Below are 24388 nucleotides of genomic sequence, written 5' to 3'. Positions count from 1 at the left end.
CTGTTCCTAAGCCACGTAGTCAGCAAATCTGGTGTCCGTCCAGACCCGCAAAAGACAGCTGCCATCGCACAGTTCCCGCAACCCATCGACAAGAAGTCAGTGCGTAGATTCCTTGGCATGTGTGCCTACTACAGGCGCTTTGTCAAGGACTTTTCACACATCGCTGAGCCGTTGACACGTCTAACTAAATGTGATGTTGAGTTCAAGTGGGAAACGCCGCAGGCCGACACATTTGAAGAACTCAAACGACGCATGCAGTCACCGCCGGTACTTGCGCACTTCGACGAGTATGCCGATACAGAAATCCATACTGACGCCAGTAGCCTAGGCCTCGGTGCCGTTCTAGTCCAGAGGAGAAACGGAGTCGAACAGGTAATAGCTTACGCTAGCCGGTCGCTGTCAAAAGCGGAAGGCAACTATTCTACGACCAAAAAGGAATGCCTCGCCATCATTTGGGCTACAGCTAAATTTCGCCCTAATCTTTATGGCAGGCCATTCAAAGTCGTCAGCGACTATCACGCGTTGTGTTGGCTAGCGAATATAAAGGATCTTTCAGGACGACTGGCGCGGTGGAGCCTCAGACTACAAGAATACGACATCACTGTAACAAGTCCGGACGAAAACACTCCGATGCCGATTGCCTATCACGCGCCCCCATTGACCCGTCGCCACAAGATGACGAGAATGACGACGCCTTCCTTGGAATTATAAGCGCGGAAGACTTCGCTGAACAGCAACGGGCAGACCCGGAGCTAAAAGACCTCGTCGAATATTTGGAAGGGCACACCGACGTTGTCCCCAGGACATTTAAGCGCGGATTATCTTCCTTCATGCTTCAAAACAATCAACTCGTGATGAAGAACTTCTCACCAGTCCGCGCCAACTACCTCCTTGTTGTTCCGTCAGCGCTGCGTCCAGAAGTACTGCGCGCCCTACATGACGATCCGACCGCTGGGCACCTCGGCTTCTCCCGGACGCTATCGACGATACAAGAAAGGTATTACTGGCCGCGCCTAACCGCCGACGTTGCCCGTTACTTCAAGACATGCCGAGACTGTCAGCGACGTAAGACACCACCCACAAGGCCAGACGTATTACTACAGCCGATCAAGCCCCCTTGCCGACCTCTTCAGCAGATCGGGATGAACTTGTTGGGGCAGTTTCCAACGTCAACATCCGGAAATAAGTGGATCATCGTGGCGACGGACTACCTCACCCGCTTTGCTGAAACTAAAGCTCTGCCGAAATGGCAGCGCAGCCGAAGTGGCAAAATTTTTCGTCGAAAGCATTCTGCTGCGACATGGCGCCCCAGAAGTCCTCATCACCGACAGAGGAACGGCCTTTACAGCGGAGCTCACTCAGGCCATTCTTCAGTACAGCCAGACAAGGCAGAGGAGGACAACTGCCTACCACCCACAGACGAATGGTCTTACAGAGCGCCTGAATAAAACCCTCGCCGACATGCTAGCAATGTACGTCGACGTCGAACACAAGACCTGGGATGCCGTCCTGCCGTACGTAACCTTCGCTTACAACATGGCGGTGCAAGAAACAACACAGATCACGCCATTTAAGCTTGTTTACGGCAGGAACCCGACGACGACGCTCAACGCCATGCTGCCGCACGTCACTGAGGAGGAGAATCTTGACGTCGCTACCTATCTCCAGCGCACCGAAGAAGCCCAACAGCTCGCCCGCCTACGGATCAAGAACCAGCAGCGTACCGACTGCTGACACTACAACCTCCGACGACGGTTTGTCGAGTACCAGCCTGGTGACCGTGTTTGGGTTTGGACCCCAATACGTTGACGAGGACTCAGTGAGAAACTATTGCGACGTTATTTCGGACCCTACAAGATCATCCGACGTGTTGGCAAACTGGACTATGAGGTCGTGCCAGACGGCATTTCGCAGTCACAGCAGGGCCGGGCACGATCTGAAGTGGTCCACGTAGTGCGTCTGAGGCCCTTTTATGCATGCTGACGAACTTCCTTATTTTTGTTTTCTTTGCTACGAGTGCTTTTCTTTATTACTTTCGTTTGTTTGCAGCATCCGGTCGATGATTTTTAAGAGAGGGGTATTGACACGTGTACTTGTCTTTATTGGACGACACGTTTCACCGCCTAACAAATGTTATCGCACAGCGCAGGACGTGCTTGCATGTATGGGAAGTTTCTGAAATGTTATCGATGGTTCCATCCACTGTCTGTGACCGAAACTTGTGTAATCTGATTGCATGTGTGCGTGATGAGAATAATGTAGAACTTTGTGGGAGGCGCGCGGGTCCCAGCGATTAGTCTGGAACGTTCGACGATTGATGTATAAAAGCTGATGCGCTTGACCCGTTGATCAGATTTTCTACGATCGCTGACTGTGTTCGCCGCTCTCGTTGTGCTTAAAGTGTTGCCTGTTTTGTGGGCACAGGTTCGCCCAATAAAAACTAGTTTTGCCTTTCACAGTATTGCTACTGTGTTCTTTGACGTCACGATCACGTGACAATATCTTCACATCGGCGGTATGAATTAAGCGAAGCCATCCACGCTTTCCCATGCACTCCGGCCCCACGATTGATAGCGTTGCCCACACTGGGACGAAGCTATCAGAAAAAGCGCCGGCAGTGGGGAGCAAATGCTTCGTCTGCCTCTCCCTACAACGGGTCATTGAAACTCGAGATTATGCAACCTCCAATACTAAACATGCGGTAAGACAGCTTACATGGTGCCACGCCTTCTTGGCACACCCGCTCTTTGCACACGCGGCACATTACCTCCGAAGCAGGGTGCATGGCTGTGTATGCAATCAGCCGTACTTACAGCCATGATCGGCCATGGCCAAAACGTGCCTGAAATCGAGATGCACACCAACTTACCCCTGTTACTATCAGCCTGCGGGGGTTGGCAATCTTCGGAGAAGCGACCTCCGAAGCCTTCCCACCCTGCCGCGACGACTCGCTTTGTAAAGACAATGTGCAGCATCAACAGCCATACGGCGCCGGTATGTCTAGACGCGGTCGGTGGACCAAGTATTGTTAGTGGATTCGCCATCGCCGTCAAAGTTTGTTTGGAGCGGGGGAACTCCTGGAACAAGATGTTTTGCGGTGTGGTCTCACGGGCCCCAAAAGCCGTCATAGTCAATGTACAGACGCGGCGGCCACTGACCGCGGGGTCAACTCTGAGATCAAGAGGCGCCTGCTCGGGTCAAAACCTCTGTCTGTGAGAACCCTCTCACCTTGGTGTGTTCAGTGAAACCTGTGCGGAAGTGAGTGTGTAAACCCTCCCCCTCAAAGGCGGGTCGGCTACGCGGACTTTGGATGCTCCCATTGGTCGAAGGTTGAACGGCCGTTTTCCCTCACCCAGGGATCTAGGGAGGACAGAGTGTTTATATTTATAAGCAGCCGTTGCGCGGCTGCTGGGTGTGCATTCTTTTTCAGTCATGCTAGACTGATGAACTGTAATGTTCTCCAGCCTTCATGTAGATATTGTACATAAAACCCATATTCCTCATTCTCGATGAGAACAAGTCCTTCCCTTCAACAACGTCCTCAGCGTGGATGGGTTGGACGATGGCATGGGCCAGCTACCATATAATTCATGCTCGACCCCAACTCTTACACCCCCCCACTTACTAATTTTGGAGCCTTTTAGGCAACATTAAAGGTGATCTTAGAAAAGTAGGAAATATTTAAAAATTGCTACATTCAGTGTGAAATGTTGAAGCTTGATGAATATTTATGAGAGGGCTCTGCACATGACTCTTGAAAAAGCTGAAGCATATGAGAAAGTGCATAGGCAATTATTTTACATCTATGTTTTCTTTGTTTTACAAAGAAAACATAAGAAATCTATTGGTCCTGATGGTTTTTTGAGAGTATTCTTGAGACGTTATGCAGCACAATTATCAGGCTAACTGATTACATCTTCAACTCTTTGCCGGCTTTGGAAGAAGTATTGGATGAATGCCGTAAAGCATGCATGCATCATTCCGATACATACCACCCTGTTCCGATAACCAGCTCGTCTTGTAAGATGTCTGAACATATTGCAAATTACACAAATGATTTTCACAGTGAAAACAAAGTGTTCTTAGCATATCAGCATGTTTTTAGAGAAGGCTTGTCTACAGCCACACAATTAGAATCAACTGTGCACGAGTTCTTTAGTGTTGTTGATATGCATGGTTAAATTAATGCTTTCTGATTAGATCTATGTAAAACAATCAACAAGGTGCCACATGGTAAATTATTGTGCAAATTGAAGCACTTAAGTCTGCCCTGCACAGTTATCACATGGATCTCATTTTACTTAAAAAATGACAGCAGTTTGCCAATGTTCCAAATTCTTCCATTGCACATCCTGTTACTACTCAAGTTCCTTGTTAATATTAATTTACGCATATGATTTTATCGACATGCTACTAGGAGATGTTTCAATTAGTCTTTTTGTAAAACACTGCGTTGTTGAAAAGGTAAGTTGCACAAATGCTTGCATGCCCTAGCAGCAAACAATTCTGTCACATGATGACTCATGTGAGAGACTACTGAATTTCCTCACCTCTTCAACACATGCAGCAGGAAAAAAGCCCTCTTCTGCTGTCCTTTGTAGGCGGCCCTGATAAGTACAGGAGTACATAAAACCATAAGAGTGACAACAGTGCAAAATAAAACAAAATTTTTGTAATAAAAAGTTAGAAGAAGAATGAATGATGATTAGGTTTTCTAACAGAAAAATGCTTAATAAGTAAATTAAAAAATAAGGGCTCATAAATTTGTGTGACACATAGCTTGAAATTAATGGTCTTGTATTGTGCAACACAGCTAGTACAAATTTTGATGCAAAACAAATTACAGTACTAGACATTTGCTGTGTCCATTATTCATGGACACAGCAAATGCAACTTTATGTGCACTGCTCAGCAATTTATTTTTTCAGTGCTTATTTATGGCAACTGAAGTGTATGAACATGTAAAAAAGGTGGTAATTAGAGAAGAAAACTACAGGCAAGCAACATTCCCCACATTTGGCCACAGGAAGTGGTAGTGCCAAATCTTTACAGGGAATGCTCTTTTTGATTGATAATTAGGTGATTGCAATCACTGTGCAGAGCAAGGTCTGCAATATATGAAGGTTCAGCACTAGATAACAGCAAGCATTAAAGCCCAACAGCAATGAAATTTCCCTTTGGCTAAATTTGGCCTTTATAATCAAGTGTTTGGGGCCTCCGAAATCCTTTGTTACACAGGTTGCTTCATTGTAAAGACCATGCATTACACCACTCACAATTGAACAGATACAAAATTATTCCTTCCTTATACAGGTCATTTTATTGTAGAGGTGCTCAACTCTAAAAGAGTAGTACATACTACTGAAGCAACCTTAGCAAAGCTGCAGGGCTGATAATTGCCAAATTGTCTTGTTAGCAGCCTTTAAATAGCACCTAAGCAACTGATGTGTGCATGTGGTGGTTAGCGTATATGACGCAAGTACCAGCGCATTGCCTCCGAGATTTTTTTCACTGTGCCGAGGGTAGCCGTGGATGGCGCCAAACCTTTCATTTCACCTCAAGGAGCTGCGCGTTCTGAGACATGCATCACTTCTAGTGAGCGGTAATGGCAGCTTTCTCTATTTTCTGTTTCGGTAAAAAACATCTACTGGAATCGTTTTCTTCTGCGAGCCTTTCACAATGGATTCACTTATATTTCCACCATGAAATTTTACATGGCGCTGCAGCCCAAAATTTTTTTACAGTTGGACTTCAGAGCATGAAGCTTGAGGTGTGAGCTGCTTACCTCCCAAATGGAACTACTGATTTTTCTGAGAACTTCAATGACGTCATCAGCAGCAAATGATAGGTACCCAGGGCTGGAGCTGGTGAATGACTGTTTGGCCTTTGCTATAGCTAGGAAACAACACACAAAATTGAAACTGCTTCAATATGGGCAAGACACTTGTACAGTATAACATCATAAAGTGATCAATATGTTCAGCATAGTGGCAGGAAATAGTTTTGAATGCCTTCCTGTTCATTTCTGCAACACGTTTTAGGTTTGTCTGACAAGCCTTATTATTGTATATTATTCTACTTTCCTTGCATCCATAGCATCGGTTGTGGCCATAGAAAGAAACCATAGCACTGCATATGTCAGAACATTTAGATGTCGTTTCCCAGAAGACCAACACATGAAAAGCCATTGGAGGTGGCAATGGTCACAACCAGACCCTAGGAGCCTGCAACTGCCTTGTGATTTCTGAAGTTGTCTCACTGTTCTTTTGTTTGCTTGTTTGTTTGTTTACATTTTGACATGTTTGCTGGTGACTGTTCCACCCACATTAAATGAAGATATACAGCCAACTGAAACCTGTGCATTTTCCAAAACATATAGTCTAATAACCCAGTCACACGGACAAATTTGGCAACACTTTCAGCAAATGCACTTCAGTGAAGCAAGTGGTACTTTGGTGGCATGCTGCTATATGGAAAAGAAAAGCGTCATTTAGAATTAATGGCAATGTCGAAGGGTAAATCAGTAGGTACATTAATTTAGGCAATATTTGCAAACAACTCTGCAAATGCATTAATGTGATCAATCGGTACAAGCCAAGACAAGACAGCATTGCATTCAATGTGGACAGAGGTAGAATGGTGTTTTTCATTGCAGATGGCACAGGGACACGTATAGTTGCTGAAATCTCAAAAAACAGGTTTTAGAATTAGTGACTATCATGCTCTTGAGTATTATTATTTCTTTGAAGCACTTCTATTGAGGCTACACGTTTTGATGCAGCAAAGTGAGTTCAGTAAATGCACTCGCTAGCAAGTGCATTATACAATGTCACTAAACCTTTCTGTGTGACAGCTTCTGAATGACACTAGTGGCAAACGGCACTCACTCAAAGTGGTATTAAATTTGCCCACCTGACTGGGATATAATATTCAAGTAACACTTGCTGTGGCAGCCGAATGTAAGTATAATGTGCACAATACCAGAATTGCTGTGACAAGGTGTAGTTGATGGAGCATTTGATTTGTAGCCATTTGTAGGGACCTTTCGAGTCGGGGGAGGAGCACATCCTCTGTGGACTGTTGCGTGCAAGTACAAAGGCATGCGCTCCAGCTTCTGCAATGCTTCTGTGGGGGGGCTCACCCATAAATACAACAGTCCACAGGACTTTATGGTGATGCCCCCAAAGCTCTCATCGAAAAGGTCTGTTCATGATACTTTCTCGCAATTTACTTCTTTGTGTATACTTTCATTATTAATATTCTGAAGTCTCCGAAAGCGTACACAAGCATTTTTTTTTTTCATCTATTGCTGCGCCAGCATTCTACTACAACAGCTCTATTAGTATGGTGCAACTTTTTGAACTAATGATGACGTGTCTATTGACTTACCCATTTATTTGACTGATAGCCTGTAGGTGTAAATAATTAAGTAGGTTGTCCATTGATGTAATGGACTAATATGTGCATATTAGGCTGCTGGTCTGCTGGATGTTGATCAGAAAGTGGGCTTAGGTTTTCTATTAGAACTTTTCATAGAAATAACAAGCAATTTCCATTTTGTCACTTGCTGTTAGCCTCAATTGTTGCCTTATAAAAACTTGAAATTCAACAGTACATTATGAAAAGATATGCCATAAAAGCAGCTTGTGGCTACTATTTATAAGAGTGACACAAGGAGAGACAAGATGCTCATTTGAATGGAACAAGTTTGAAATAGAGAAGGTTAACTGTAATACTACAATAGAACAGCATAGACGTGGTAAATACGATCAGCAATGTGCTGCAAACAGAAACCTTAATTTTTTTGTTGAAGGTAGCAAAAATTCCTAGGCCTACGTACTTCCCCTATAGTATGCTGTTTGCACTTGTCTGCAACAGCAACAACACAAATATTTGGCTTACAAATTGAAAAGCGAATTCCATTGGCTCCATGGTCGTGATGTGGCCGTGGGGGAGTTGTAGGCTCATCTGTTGAGGACTGTGAACCAAGGTGGGAACTGGGCCGCGGAGGTAGACTGGGGGCACCACAGGACCGCACAGTTCCAATGCAAACTTTATGTACACCGAGACCGCACACTGAGCAAAAGATAAAGAGTGCCCATAAAAGCCGTAAGCAAGCAACTAACTGGTGAACACAGGCTGGCAAATTCTCAAAACAAATCTTACTAGCTCAGATGTAAGGTCTTTACATGCATGTGTCATAAGCCCACTAGTCATGCACCTGTCTACTTGTGCTCATCGTCCCTCCTTGTAACTTTATTTCTCTCCCCTTCCCCTGGTGCAATGTAGCAGGCTGGAGGAGTCCATTTTAGGCTAACCTCTCTGTCACGTCTAAAATTACTTTAAAAAAAACTGACCAGTAGTCTAGAACACAGCATGACAAAGACATGCTGCTGCCCAATGCTAGACCTAGCATTATGCAAATTTTTTCAAAGGGCCATCTGTTTATTAATGAACGACTAGACACTTTTTGGTGCAGTGCAGAGCAGTGCCATTATGCCAATTCTTTTAAAGGGCCATCTTTTGGGTGCAGTGTTCTGCAGTCTTATTCAGTTCACTAGCTTGAATGCCTGGCAGAAGCAAGTGAAAATTTAATATCCACACAGAGTAATCGCCAGACCTGTACCAAGACAGCCTCCATCAGTGTTCACTATCAGAGGTATTGACCATTTGCTTCAGCTCCTTGAATTATTTATAACACATTATTTGACTATAATGAAGAGAAGCCTTCATTTACACTTTGATAAATGGAAGCTGGCTTCTTATTTGTAATCGTATTGAACTTACTCACCTGTACATTTATAGCCTTGGAAGAAAATTCCTCTGCAGAAGGAATGATACACACGTCCAATCAGAGGTCAATAATTACGACTGCACAACAGAAGGTGCTCGAGGACTTACGGTAACAACTTGTTGCAGTCTGCACAGTAAGTGGGAACCTTGAATGTGTGCATCATAAAGTGGTGGTCTGTGTACTTGGCAACCGATGGCTTAATGTTGTCCCTGCCCCCCCACCCCAGAAAACAAAAACAAATGCTTCTATAAATGGGAGATCAAATGTTCAAAAAGTGCATACCAGCAAATTATATGAAAAAAGTACTGTACTCATTAAAACAAAATGTAAGAAAGAGTGCAAATGGTAATTATATGAGAAAAGTATCTCAATACAATGTTTCACTTCATTTGCTGTGTGTTCCCTGTACAAGTGCAATGAATTTACAAAATTTTCAGCAAATTGATGCTGCTACCATGACCATTCATGACACCATTCACTCAAGAACTATTAGAAAGCGATTTGCTGAAGAACTTTAAATGAGATGAACTGATGAATGCGTGGTCACCTGGGTCAAGTATCCTCTACAAGAAACTTCAGGGATTTCCATCAGGATGGCGTTAAGTGTAAACACAAAGAGAACTCGAGATGAAAGATGGTGATGCAGTAGTGACATTGACAAAGAGTATGACAACATATGCACGAGTCTAGAAGTGCGTACGATTCAGACCTTTATTATTAGCATGATCAAAACTCCTGACAATATAACTCTGCAAGAACAAAACTTGCACATTATGTGCATATGCATATGAGTACTTCACTGCCAGACACAACGAAAAACAAGAGAAAAAAGAAGTATGCCAAGAAAGTGCAACTAACATTGCCTTTTCAATGGCCTCAATCCACTTCTTTTTCATTTCTTCCGTTTTAGCATACATCGTGTAAGCTGTTCTGTTCTCAACATGGACCAGGTACCAGTAATACTGCAGGGAATAAAACAAACGACAGGCAAATCTGTGAGGTGGATATGCACTGACCATACATGTGCAAAAGAGAGTCTCAAAGCACAGCTGTCAGCATACAAACATTGGTTCTATCCTATAGCTAATCCAGATAGAAACAATCACTCATATTTTAAATATAAATTTCTTGCTTTCCCATATGTTTACTATGCACAACTCCATAAACATGAATTTCAAGATTAGCAGTATTGAAAAACCTCATGAAGCATAATAAAGAAAGCAGCTTCACAGAGTTCAATAAAGCTATGTACAGTTGAAACTCGATTTAATGAAGTGATGACCATGCTCGAATTATTTAGTTAAATTGGGAAGTTTGTAAAATCGAGAAAGGAATTTTTTGGTCCTTCGAAACCCAAGATTGTAATGTAGCGACACACAAAAGCTACTGCGGCATCATATTTGCCGCTAATCCAGCCAAACCACGATATAACAAAAGCAACCACCGCCGCCCCTACCAAGGTGGTGTTGAGTCCGCTGTTCCATGCATGAAAACAGCGTGCAGCCTTGTCAAAATAAAGCTAGGGCCGTGACTAGTACCCCTGTCACACGACACATGTAATGTCATTCGCAGCAAATTAGATTATGTCTTAATGCCATTTTTCTTGCTTATACACGGGCCTAGTGAATGACATTCACAGCGAATGGCATTTGCCAATTAAATAGGTTTCCCAAACTTGCATAAGCGCAACTTGTGTAATCTCGATGAGAGGGGCATGGCAAAAAAATTATGAAATCAATAAGTTAAAAATGAAATGTAATCAGAGTAAAGGTTATCATAATTGCTGTTATGAACTTTTTAATAATTTTATGACGTACAGCAGGATAGTTGAAGTAGTTTGTGCAGCTATAGGTATTCTTGTTCCCAGTCTCTGGCTATACGCTAGCACCTCTTGTCGGCCATGTTTACAAATGCTTGTATGTTTTTTTTTATTTCTATAAATTGTTCTCAAAGTGGTGCCATGCTAAAGCCAATCCACCAACCACACAAGCCAACTCTACATCTTCGTCAGAGGAGAATGAGAAGCGAAAAGCGCATTGCACCGACGACGAGATACGCGCACTGCTGGAAGTGTGGGAAGACCACCTTGCTGATTGACACAGGGCGAAGCGCAACCTGAAAGTTGATTGCCGAGTGCCTGCTTGTGCAAGGCGCCGATACACATCGCCATCAATTGCAAATGCCATTTTGTATGCTCGTGTAGACAGGGAATGCAAGGCCGTAATGACATTCGGTAGGAATGTCATTTAGTGTGAATGACATTACACGTGCCATGTGACAGAGGTATAAGGCGCCTAGATGTTTTAATGTGTTAGGTTTAGAGCGCATGCCCGAAGAAAAACCCATCTGTGTCAAAATTGGAAAGAAATTACCGCTTTTCTTACTCATCTATTTCAGCAAAAACTTCCGTTAAATCGAGTTCGGCCAAGTTAGTTTCGTTAATTCGGGTGGATGATAACAATGAACACTATGTTTACCTGCTGGGGAATGGAAATTTCTTCGTTAGATCGGGAACTTCGTAAAATTGGGTTTCGTTAGATTGAGTTTTAACTGTAGTGCACTCATTGTTTTTTCTATTTAGGAGTATAAAAAAGGAATAACCATTGCCAACTAATTCCCAAAGAAAACAAAATTCAAACTGTTCATAGTCACTGTACTATTAGATGACCAAAATGAACTTCATTCAACCTTACATTTGCCATTAAAACATAATGCTTAGAATTTATGCCTTCCCTTTGGTACCTATGTCTTTAAAGCTTGGTAAACTGGAAAATTTTCATTTTTGCTGATGGAAATGTGTGTTAAAGCAGTTCTGGTCTAGTTCATATGAAGTCATTTACACTATTGCTTGATGTTTCAGACTGAAAGATCACCACCTCGCACTAAATAGTTATACCAGTGATGCTACTGGCCCATGCCATTTTAGAGCAGCTTTGGGAGCAGCCAAAAACGCATTTTGGAACAGAGAGAGACTTTCAGAGCAGGTTTATGAAAGTGATTTGAAACTATATTATATGGGACTTTTATCGTGGGCAAGCCATGTGAAAGCAGTAGGTGGTCACTGGTCAATAAACTCATCCCAAAAACTAAAAATGACCCCTCGCCCTCTTCATCTTAATCCTTACTGTGGACTGCGACGAAGTGGTGGTATCCTAAGATGTGCTTAAAAAGCACTTTAGTGGCTTAAAAAAGAATGGAAGTACTTGGACATGCTATGTGCAGAATTCGGAAGTGCTTTGAGAACCTGAAGCGTGAACCTGCAGCTATATATGTATCCTTTATGATGGAGCACTGTGAAAAAAGGTATATCCTTTTGCACGGTATGTTCGAAAAATCGAGCAGGACACCATACAGTGTCCGAAACTTCGGTCACCATATTGGTCATGCAGGAGAGGAGTGCAGAGTCTGGCTTGGTGCCAGCGTGATCGCTTGCTGCCACCTGAAACGTGAGGATGTCCCATTGCTTAAGCAACCCGCACACGTCGAAGTGGTAGATATTGAACATAGACAATATAGCCCAAGGAAAAAAACTGCAGTATGATACAGGCTTGACTCAGCCCACCGCAGACCTAATGCAGTGGCTGTTCCATGCAGTCAGCTTCGATGGTGCGGTAAAACAATGCTTGATTACTTAGCTCTGTTTTTGAAAGCCCGAACAGCCCTCTGAGTGCAAACTGGGCCCAGATTTCTCATATTTCGCTGAAATGTAGCAGGATGTAGCAGGGTTCACCTCTTGGCAGGCACGTACCCAGGCCCCCCCCCCCCTCCCCTTCCCCGCCCACACCACCACTCATCACACATTCCTAAAGCGCCGCCAAATCAATGTTGAGACTTGACAGCTATTCGGTGGTCAACATTTTACTGCCTTTTTCACTCCTTTTGGATGGCAGTACTTATCGGCATCTCCTGGGGTGTGAAGGCCAGTTTTCTCATCGATTCAGTGCCCACGTGATTAACTCAAGGTGCATTCAGTTGACACCATCTATTCAACAGTCACATGCATGCTGTTACTTCCTTAGTTCAACCTTCTTTGCTTAGACTGATCCAGGGACCAGGAAAAGTATTTGGTTTGTAGTCAGCTGGTCTGTATGCTTGAGGAACAAGTTGCCGCCGGAGAAAACGCCAGTTGAGTTTAACTTTTCCTTTTGCTTCATTATTTTCTCGAGTGGCGGCTCGCCGTGACGCTGGCAAATCGTCGGAACCACCCGTGATATGGGTTAAAGGTGGAAAATATAATAATGCAAAACAGCGACCATCATCAAACCCTGCAATAACCCTTAAACTCTTAAGCTATACGACTGTCACCTCGTCTGGTTTTTCCCTAATTGTACAGCCCTTTTCGTGCAAAATTGGCAACTGGAAACAAGGGTCTCAAGGAGTTGAGAAATGATTTATGGATGGATCAACATCTTTTTATTTATAAAGCAAGTAGAGAAAACGCCGCCAGAAGTGGAAAAAAATTCCATGCGTTTTGAATGACGCTTCTACAGTTATCATTCGAGCCGCCTGATGTAACCACTTCTCTGCTATGCTTATGTAGGTGTTTTTCTAACCTTCCATGGTGGGCACAGTGCGTCTAAAATCGCAGCGTCCTGTGCTCTACGCAGTTGTACGGGACTGGCGGCCACCCATCATTACGCAACCTCCCAAATAATAATACGAGTCGGTTGTGGCACTTAACTTGGAAGAGCAGTAAACAAGGGAACCAGAAGAACCTGCAATTGTTCCACAAATATATATTTCTCTATAATTCTTCCAGAGCTAATTCAAAAAACGCTACTATAGTCGGATACAACTTCAGTGTGCAGCGAAGCCCCGCCCACTCCCTCATAACCGCCAGCCACTGTTTTTCTGCGAGGCTGCAAATAATTCGTACATCAAACTTTTCCTGCTACCCAAATAAGGCAGTAACCACAAAAATAAAATTATTGGCACATAATTTCATACGTTTTCTCTCACTTATTATAGCAGAATAGTGAAAGCCTAATTCTTTATTGAACTGAAATAATATGCTTGCTTCGCTGCAACTATTTATTGTCAAGTTTCACTTCAGTTGGCAGTGAAGTTTCGTGAGTAAAATGGGTTAAAACTGCACCACAGACTTTTAAAGAGTGAAATGCTCAGACTCCGTACACTTTGTCCATGTCTGTTGCACACCTCATTGCTTCCGCTGATGAAAGAAAAGACTCTTGAAGAACAGCAGACGCTCTGGAGGTATCAAGTACGACGCGATTTTGAAAAGGCCGCATGACGACGATTTTGTTTGCTTCTGTGATTGGCTGCATGGCGAAGTAACACAACCTCGTGCGGTCCGTGTGCCTTGGTTGCCAACTGCTGTTTTCTTTTTAAGCTGTACTCTACTATAGTAATCTTTATTTTACACTTTCGCTTGTTTACTTGTTCTTGGCAGTGTTCTTCCTGCACTTCTTTTCTGTTTGAATCCATTTGACATGGCTCCTTGTTTTCCAAGTAAAGGAGAGGTGTATCTCACAGGTGTACCTGTGCAATACACCTTATTTCATTTCTCTTTTGTGGGTTTGCACGTATTTAGGGTGAATGGTGGGCGTTATTCACATTTGTACTAGTAAAGGTGCACCCCCTCATTTGCATAGAAAAGTTACCTTGGGTACCTTTTTTGGGGGGACGAGGTTACCTTGGTAAAAGTACCCCCCCCCCCCACCCCCCACGCGAAAGAAAATGTTGGGTATGTGCCTGCCTCTCAGTGTAGTTTGGAGAAATTGCCGCAGCGGTAGCATCACTGCTACACATAATACTAATTGGCGTGCATTAACATGTTGACTTTGTGCCTTGTAGCAGGGCTTGTATTGGATTCCAAGAGCTCCAAGGTTCAGAAGAGAAAAAGGGAATGTTTCTCACCATCCATGGCTTCTGAATGTAAAAATTATTTCAGGAGACCTGCCACGCATGCAAAAGTCAACATGTTCGCACACGCAATGGCCTGCGAACATTTGGCAGAGGTCTGTGTATATGCTATGCACTAAAGTGATTTAATAGCCTGCTGCCAAGTTTCCACCTTTCATGTATCTTTTAATTTAAATATTGTAGAAAATGCTGCCACATACTGTTCTACCTGACACTTGATCCTTATTATGTTTAAGGAGTTTGTGCATTTATATTATTAGTGATCAGCATTTGTGTATGTTCTTTAAGTCTTTACCATTGTTCACGTGCAGCACAACTGGCATAGCAGTAATACCAGTAGTAGTTTTTGTAGCACTACGCTAATTGGGCCACTTGGCCATAAAGATTGTGCATGGTATTTTTAGTATACCTTATACACATCACTTATGTCATCATACTCAGATTATCTAGCACTGGTGTATTTTAATCCTTATAACCAATGCATCACTTGTTACATCTCAGCAAACCTCAAATATCCATTAGACATACCACAAAAGACCAAATATCTGGGACATTTAACGACATGGCAGTCAAGGGTCATCCAAAGTATGTTGAATGTCTTGGTGTTTCAGACATATTTTGCGCATTGACTGTACATTGTGCATTGTGACTAGATGAACATACAATGTTGCAGAAATACAAGCAAATTATTCATAATGCCTAACAAAGAGATGTTGGGAGAGGAAAAGTCGTGCTGTTGCCAGTTCCAGCACTTTGTTTTTACTTGTTTACTTTGTTTTTCCCCATCTCATGTGCATGTTCGAGGTGCTATAAAATATCCATCTGTTCGTTTTGAAAAGATTTAAAATCGAATTGAAGTATTAAAGCTCAGAATTTCAGTTATGACCACATTAATGTTTTGCAACATGGTTATCAGTAGCAATTTTGCACGACCTCTGCATACACTGCTGGACGGCACATGTCAAAAGCCAAAACTTTTGGTTTTCGTTAGGTCACTTTTTCTCATACACAGATGCTTTCTTTTTCAGTTATATCTATTAGTACACTGTTAAAAATCGTTCACTTCCCGATATATTACGACAGATTATAAAGAAAAAAAGAAGCTTGAATGCACAATATCTGACTTCACCACTGATGTCAATGCAGTGCACGCCTTGACACAAGTGCAGGGTAATTTTCTGTATGCGAGCAGTATGAAATGTGCTTCGTCGGTGTGTCTTGACTTTTGTTCAGTTGACCATGGCTGAAGTACATATGGAGAAGGCAGAACTGTACAGCTGCGTAGTGAAATTTAAAGCTGTGCTTCTGACTGCTTTCTGTGGTACGTTTCTTCGCCTTGCGGAACGCCTATAGGAAAGTCCTGAGGGCAATGTTTTGGCGGCTCATTTTCAGACATGCCTGTAACCCTTGGTTTCTGGAGCTCCACTTTAAGTGTCAGGGATATTCCTCATTTTCAATGCTTATTTCTAATTATCTGGCAGCGTTATGTGTTTGGCACTTTCGTGGTGCAAGAAGCTGTCCGAGCAAGTTGCTTATCAAGATTAACATTCCATCTCAGGATTCTGCTTGTGAGGCTTTTCTCTTAGTATATATTCTTAAAGATAGCTAGAAAGTACTAGCTTTCTATATTGAATCTCGTGGTACCAGAAGCAGGTGCTGGCAAGTAGGCCATGCACTTTTGGTCATTCATTAGCATGCGATATTATTACCTCCTACTAATCAGTTTCAATGTTTTTAAATATAGTTGTGACACTGTGACTGCTAGTCATTTTCTGATGTTAACACCCTTTTCGCATCACTTTTGTTTTAGCGAAGTTGAATTTTCAAGGATTTGTTTTTACTGAAGTTCTGTAGTTCTTTTTACATCAGCATTTAACCTGTTTGTATAGTTACAACTCGCAGTGAATATATTCATACATATGCTTGACTGGATGCCAATCATTTTTGTAATAAAGCTTTACCAATTTTATGAATAAGAAGTAATGTTGATATGACATAGTGAGTCGCACTTAAAATTGTGTGCTTTATTGAGTGCTTCCTGAACTCACTTTGTTCATGTAGCCATTGCAGGATTTGTAATAATTCATAATGATCAAAATACATATCGACAATCTTGTGAGCCCAGTTTTTAGATGTTGAGGTGCGCTAGAACTACATATAATAAGAAAGATACCTCATGAGTGTTTTAATTTATATTTTGACATTTGCATTTTTGCACGTTAACAAAACATTTCAAACAAGCTCACCACCACTTGCCGACAACGGTGGGAGCTGTGGCATTAATGTGCCTCAGCAGATGTACCATCGAGGTCAAATGAAATGCCAACAGTGGAGCGTTTGGCCGAAGCATAAATAAAGGTACAGTGCATGTTGTCGGCCAGTCATTGTTCATTGTGCACATGCATGGCCATGTGGTTCTTCCGCAGAGTGCAGCACTGCTCACCCTACAGTGATAAACGTCACCTGTATTTTGTCCAAAAGTTGTTTTCTCATCCCGCTGCGGCAGGGCCATTCCCACCTGGCAATACACTGTTATGGTGGCTAACACCATCGCTGCATGTGTAGCATGATATAGCTGGCATACGCTCAGTTTCCTAACATGTGTTGATTTGCTTTTGTTTCTGCCATAAAAGCTGCCAGTGTCTAATCATAATTTGAATAGCACCAAAAATGTATTACACTGGAGGAGCAACAACAGTGCAAGGCACCTCAACAGTAATCGCAGGTAGGAATGGCATTGTAATGGTTGGGTGAGAATGCAAGCATCAAACAAATGCAGGTGACGTCATCGCAGTAGGACAAGCAGCCCCGCACTCCACATTCAAACCACATGCGCATGCATGTATACAATGATGGCTGGCCAAGGCCGCACCCTGTGCTTTCAGTTATGCTTCGAACACACGCTCTGCTGTTCGCATTTCATTTGTATTCAAAAGTACATCTGCTGTGGCACTTTCAGGTATGCAGCTCACTATAGCATGAACAGGAAAGATCCATTAGATGTTTTATGGACCTCCTGCATCCCTAAAATGAACATCTATTAGAGGTCACTTGTGTCTAGCTACAATATCCTTTCAAGTTACTGCAACGTGATCTGGACAGGACTTGGATTATCCATGGTACATATTTGTAATGTTGTTTGAAGAAATATAGGTATATATAGGATGTGTGCAATGTCTAAAACATGATGCTCTAGGGACATCTGTGGGACACAGGGGTGTAGCCAGCGGGCGGAGGGGGGGGAGGGGGAGGCTTATGGGGCTTCAGCCTCCCCCCCCCCCGCCCCGCCTAAATTTTTTGGTGCTGTCATGCACCGCCGACCACAACAACCCCCGGTGCCGGAAATCATTCTGGATTTTGTCTGGAATGTATTTTTCATGCTCAAAAAGACATTTCGGCGCGAAGATTGCGACCTCGGGCTGGATTTCGTGGCAACACCCATGCACCTGGAGTCGCATAGTGCAAAGAGCCCCATCCGAGCACTAAGTTTCAAGGGCACTTTGATGGCGACAGGGCTCGTCGCGACATCTCGCGGAGACCACAAAATCTACGGAGCGTATGGATTTAAATTTCTAAACTTTATAGATATAAATATCACAAACTTTTGAGCAAACGGTGCAGTGACATTTCCAAAGTCGTGCTTTAGATTTTCAATTCCGGATCTTTGTGAGTTTAATGTTCTTATAAACATCTGACGCCAAAGCTGCATTGACTTTTCTAAAGTGCTACATTGGACCATACGAGGCAAGCCAAAGCAATACACTATCAGACAAGTTAACAAAGCATGCAGCGAGCTCCGATGAGACGAAGTGTTGGGATGGTTCATTTGTGGCGTCATGTCACAGAAAAGAATATCAACATCTTTTTCACCTGCGCCAAAGCATCCATGTTAAGACACTAAAGCCAGCAAAGGTAACTATGTTCTTATTTACTTTTTCTACTTTGAATTTTAATCGAGATTGTTCCCTGGCCGTTGCATATGTACTGAAATGTAAACAAGGTTCTTGAATGACAAAGTTTCATTGAAATATTTGTCCTCAACTTGCTCATTTCATGACCTTTACATTTCTCATATCAGCAGCATGCATTGCTTTGCTGGTTTCCAATTGATATAGTTCTAAAGTTTGTGCGATATTTTCTTTACTTATTAAATAGACAAAAAAACATGGAAGCATGGATATCAGTTATTCCTGGCACAAACTTTGGGACACACAAATAATTCTTTTATGAAAAAATACATATTTTACTTGTCTTGACAGTGCGTAGCATCCAAGCATTCGTTTGCGGCATCTTTGACAATGGCAATGCAGTTATTATTCATGTAACTGATCCCTCGATAAATTTTGTAAGGAGGAGGCTGAGCTCCCCCCCTCCCCAATGTGAGCCCCCCCCCCCTCCGAACGAAATTTCTGGCTATGCCACTGGTGGGACATAAATGGTTATGCAGGATAGAAATTACTGCTGCTGTGACCATAGTACGGGATGCCGGTACTTATTTCCTGCACTTTTTGTTAAAGCAAATAATACTGCCATAAAGAACTCAATTTACTCCATGTTGTCACTTGTGTAATGAAATTTAGGCAACTTATATGTATTTTATTTTGTGATGTTATTGAAAATATTTACTGGTACTATTGATTTTTTCACTTACCAGGAGGCAATTTGCTACCCAAAGTGAAATATCACTTCTCTTTTACAATTACATTCTTTTTCGTTTTACATTTTCAATTAGTTCTGCGCACATGGTCCCAGAGTGTAGTTTCTTTGCAATGCGCCAGTCGCTGCATTATAAGCCCAGCCTGGTTATGGCACATATGCCTCGCTGTTCTGTTGTTCTCAACAATGGTCATCATCACAATCATCATCATTGTTATGGGATAGAAATTTTTTTTTCCAGATACATAATCATAACAGTTACGTACATATTTCAACTCTGCACAGTGAAATATGCAAGTATCACCTGTTTTTCAGCTTTCTTCTATGCAAAAATGCACTTCATTTAGGAACTGTTAGCTTACCCGAGTTGCCATTCTTGCATTGGCTGGTGCATTCTCGAGTCTGTAGTCACAAAGAGCCAGAGAAGACTTGTAGATGTATTGCTCTCCCTGAGAAAGCATGTAGTGCTTATGAGAAAGGCATGAAGGGCATGAATGCACTGCGAGTAACACCAGGACATTCAACACATCAAATCACACAGACAACCCACAATCACAACAGCAAACCATTCACAATGCACAAAGCAGGCACTGCCATGTTACATGATGTGAGGCAGAGCAGTCTTGTTTCTTTTTGTGTCATAATTCGTGCTTGCTTCATTCCTAAAAATTAAATAAACTTTAATGTATTTTATCCTTTTGTTTCTTACCGTGCACAAAAAAAAAAGGAGGGAAGATACACATCTGACTGAGAGTTCTTTAGCAGAGTAATATAAGAAAACGTGGGTGCATTGCCGATTGCTGGAGCCTAATGAAGCAAACATTTCCCTGCTGGTCCAAAGAGGCAAACCACTGAGCAAGGCTTTGCTATGCTTTTTGTGTGCTCTATTTATTTCATGGACTACTGTTTCTGATCACTTGACTATGCTACACAACTTAAAGTGCAAATGCAAGTTCTATTTTTCATGGACATTACCTCATAGTACACAGCTATATTACGGTAGATGATCTCTTTCTTGACAATGACAGGGCTCCATGTTATAGAATTCCGTTTCTTTAATTGCAGTTAAGGTTAATTACTTCAGATGCACAATGCTGACAAACATGCACATAATATCTAATTACAGTTTAGGTCAACACCCAACTCACATCTAAAGAAAAAAAGTGTGAAAAATTACATAACAAACATGCACATCAGTGAAGCGTCTACTAGAACAGGAACATCTATGTGTTGTAGGTGCAACAGTTCTGACGCTGCATGCAAGTGAGGCAAAAACACAATGCAGTGGCAATGTGACTAGGTAACAAAATGTTCTACACCAACACAACAACAATACTGAGAATAGCAGTTACCCCAAAAAGTTTATCCATGATCTGAGATGCCAGCCAAAGGAAAAAAAAGATAAAAAGGCAAAAGAATCTGCGTGTTACACAGTGCGACAATGAAATGACCAAAATGTTGACAGTAATTGAAAATTTCTATTTGGAGAGAGATACAAAGGTTCTTTTAGGGAAAAAAAAGCAAGCATTTCTTACCTTAGTGGACTTGCACATTAGCATCATTCGGTCAAAAATGAAAATATATCTAGAAAGAAAAAGTTTTAAGAGGTAAACACAGTCAAGTGGAGCACCTGTACCATCACTACAGCATGCCAGCTTGGTAGGCCTTTGCTAAAAGAATAGAAAAAGCACACTTAAAGGTTCCTATGAGTTGAAAAAACAAAATATAGGGAGAGAACAAATTTATTAAAAACAAAGAAAAAAAAACCACAGGCAAATATGATTCGAAATTTTTTCTTTAATGTTTTTAATAGGCGATGTAAAAGCAGATAGCAGGTCTTTTTGGTGTTATTATTAAGGCTCCCTAACTCTACAGATGGAATTTCCATACATCCGCCTAAATAATTGCTTCCCTTGCAATAGAGGCTCATAAATGAGTGGCACTAAGACTACTATAGGCCTGGTACCACATCTTCACACAATACGACTGCAGTGATTCACTAATTTGTACGAAATAAAAGTTTGATTTTCACAAGCAATGATGATGTCACCTACACTTACAAAGTGGTATGCAAGCAACCTGAAGAATCAACCCACTGAAAGGAATAATATACTAATTCAAACCACTAAAGTGAACTGGTACCAAGAGCTTCACTTGTTTGAACTAATTTGAACTAAATGCAATGCTGAATTCTTCACAAGTTTTTCACCCACAGTGGCCAGCAAGGAAAATCAGATGGTGCAAAGGACTCTTTTAGTCAACCAACCGCCATATGACGTCCACAAAAACTGAAGGCAAAGAAAGAAAATAGGGCACAGTTCGGGCCAAGGAGTCAAACGCTGGACTTGTGCATCTAGTCAATTCCTGGTGACACATGCAGACTATATGATATATTGCAATACCTCAAAGAACGTATGGCTGGGCAAGAAGGTATGCTTGGGAAAGGCATCATAGTATAAATTTAACAAGCACAAATTATAGAAGATAGAACAGCACAAGCACTATGCATGATTAAAATTCCACACAAAATTAACATTCTGGGCAGACGGAAAGAAATTACTGCACACAACTTTTTGAAGGCATTTCATATAAGAAAACAAGGCATGTTTTGTGACAGCAATACTTCCGTATCTCTATTTGGAGGTGAAATTCAGTTTGTTTCATTTATGGTGTATTCTTTGCCGAGATCAATTGCACACATGCACATTATTTTTTTTTTTCTGATCTTCCAATGAGTATAATAAATTAGTTGCAAGTGTAGCATTTGTGCTGTCATATCAACAATACTTTGTGGTCATCAAATTTGCAATATGATGCCTTCCCCCACTATTGCAGTACAGAGGGTGATGGCATCATGGTGACACTTCTTCCACTTGATGTTACTTTAAAACACTTGGAACACTTTCACAGCTGATGGGATTGCATTGTCACAGTTTTGTGTCTATAAGTGAAGAAATAGTGAAAATGCAACAATGCTTGCATGCCAACATTGGGACATTACACACTCGATTATTGCTGTGGGCTTTGGCAACAGGCTAAAGAATTAGAGCCACAAAAGGACTATCATCATTCACTACACACAAGCAGACTCATGCACTATGACATATAACCAGCATGTTCTATCTACAATAGTGTGGTGGCAAACCAAGCCAAAATTTTGCATGTCTATCCCTCCAGAATTTTACATCTAATTTTTATACAATGGATTAAAATCACTGACAAATTGAGTTCTGCCAAAATCCACAAAGTGGAGGTAAATTCATCAAAAAGAAAGTTGCCAGGTCGATGGCAATGCTCCCTTTCATACATTTCTGTTAAAAAATTTTTGTGAACAGTGACAACTGTTACTTACCTATTTTAAAATTTAATATGAACAATGACAACTATTACTTACCTATTTTTAATTTTATTGTTATCATCATGTGACTTAATTTTCAACTCTCCGTCTTTCAATAATCTTCCGTAGTCTTTCAACTCCATGTTTTGGGGCTGTAAATCCAGACAAATTAGGTTACACAGTGCACTTCACTAAACATTACATTAACTCACATTACATATGTAAAAAAAAATGCAAGAATAGGTGTTGTGAATACTTACAACTACATTGTGAATATACTTACTTAGGTACATGTATATGTTCAACAGTGCAGGTACATGTACCTGCACTGTTGAACATATACGTCTAAACAGATAGCAAGCGATATTTTTACATAAAAAAGGAAGGTATGCACACTAAGAATGTAACATATGTTTGAACGTAATTTATCTAATATATTATTACGATATCATCGAGAGATGCTCAGGAAGTGAACCGCCGCGAGAACGACGATGAAGTTTGTCTGTGCCCTTGGCGTGGGCGAGTGTCGGCCTGGCTGTCTGGCTCCAGTGTAAATAGCCTGTACATAGCCTCTTTCGGCTGTATCTTTCCACACGTAACATTCTGGTGGAGGTTAGCGATCCCCGTCCTCGCCACGGAACTCCGAAGTGGTCGGTACATCGAGCTTGTACGTCGAGCCTCCCGGTGATGAGACCACCTCTACAACGGCTTTGGCTTGTCCAACTGCTCTAATCGTCACGGTTGCCCAACATCGCGACCCTGGTGTGTTCTCTGGCCTGGAGGGACAGGACGTTGACGACCGGATCAAGCTCTATGAACACGCCAGTGCTAATAACAGGTGGGGCCCAACGATTATGCTCACCAATGTCATCTTTTATCTCGGCGGCATCCCACGCATGTGGCACCAAACGCATGACGAAGAGATAACCAGTTGGGACAGTTTCAAAGAAAAGCTACAGGAACTGTTCGGCGACCCCATTGGGCGCAAGGTTGCCATGAGAAAGGCTCTTTTGTCTCGTATTCAGACATCTACAGAGCTGCACGTTTCCTACATCCTCGACATCTTGGCTCTATGCCGCAAAGCTGATGATACTATGTCTGAAGCAGATAAAGTGTCACATGTGCTCAAAAACATCGCCGACGACGCTTTCAATTTGTTTGTTTTCGGCAACGTCTCGACTATCGACGCCATCATAAAAGAATGCAGTCACCTTGAACAAGCTAAGAGCCACCGTATCACACACCACATCCTGCGGCTACCCAACACTGCTGCTACGCCGACATGTGAGGGTCGACCACGTCAGACCACCGCCTGTGACGACATAACCAGTATTGTTCGCCACGAGCTCGAGGCCGCCTGTTTGCCAGCTTTCTCCCCAACGTCTCCCTATCCGCCAGCACCCACGATCACAATGATTCAGGCCGTCGTCAGACAGGAATTTGAGAAAATTTGAGAACGTGGGTCTGAACTCCGTGTGTTCAACACCTCAACCTCGCTTTCCCTAGTCCTCTAGCGGCTCTCCTAGTCCCCGGCAGTCCTTTTCTGTCACATCTCACCGCAACCCGTCCGAATGGTGTACCCCTGATGACAGACTGATCTGCTTTCACTGCTGTCGCATCGGCCAGGTCGCTCGTCACTGCCGCAACCAATGACCACCACCTCCTCGGACATACACCTCCGCTTATTCCCGCACCTTTGGACCTCCTGTTCCCTATGC

The 24388-nt window shown here is 42.4% G+C and overlaps 1 protein-coding gene across 5 annotated transcripts in view; it reads right to left on the bottom strand.

The window, feature by feature from the left end:
* Vav (Vav guanine nucleotide exchange factor) overlaps window positions 1-24388 on the bottom strand; it is a 312152-nt gene that overhangs the window by 40651 nt on the left and 247113 nt on the right. For 4 of the 5 annotated variants that reach the window (XM_075692551.1, XM_075692576.1, XM_075692558.1 and 1 more), the window contains 10 exons: window positions 22728-22822; window positions 20869-20917; window positions 20686-20706; window positions 19696-19782; window positions 9653-9756; window positions 8902-9003; window positions 8792-8823; window positions 7903-8076; window positions 5786-5895; window positions 4551-4607 (listed from right to left, as the gene is read on the bottom strand). In XM_075692551.1, coding sequence (XP_075548666.1) covers window positions 4551-4607; window positions 5786-5895; window positions 7903-8076; window positions 8792-8823; window positions 8902-9003; window positions 9653-9756; window positions 19696-19782; window positions 20686-20706; window positions 20869-20917; window positions 22728-22822 — 831 coding nt within the window. The remainder of the gene's footprint in view (window positions 1-4550; window positions 4608-5785; window positions 5896-7902; window positions 8077-8791; window positions 8824-8901; window positions 9004-9652; window positions 9757-19695; window positions 19783-20685; window positions 20707-20868; window positions 20918-22727; window positions 22823-24388) is intronic. The other variant, XM_075692567.1, reaches the window with a different exon arrangement.

The sequence above is a fragment of the Dermacentor variabilis genome, chromosome 1 (genome assembly GCF_050947875.1).
Source record: "Dermacentor variabilis isolate Ectoservices chromosome 1, ASM5094787v1, whole genome shotgun sequence".
Classification (NCBI taxonomy): domain Eukaryota; kingdom Metazoa; phylum Arthropoda; class Arachnida; order Ixodida; family Ixodidae; genus Dermacentor; species Dermacentor variabilis.
The sequence above is the reverse complement of the archived record's forward strand: the minus strand, read 5'-3'. Positions and strand labels throughout refer to the sequence as shown.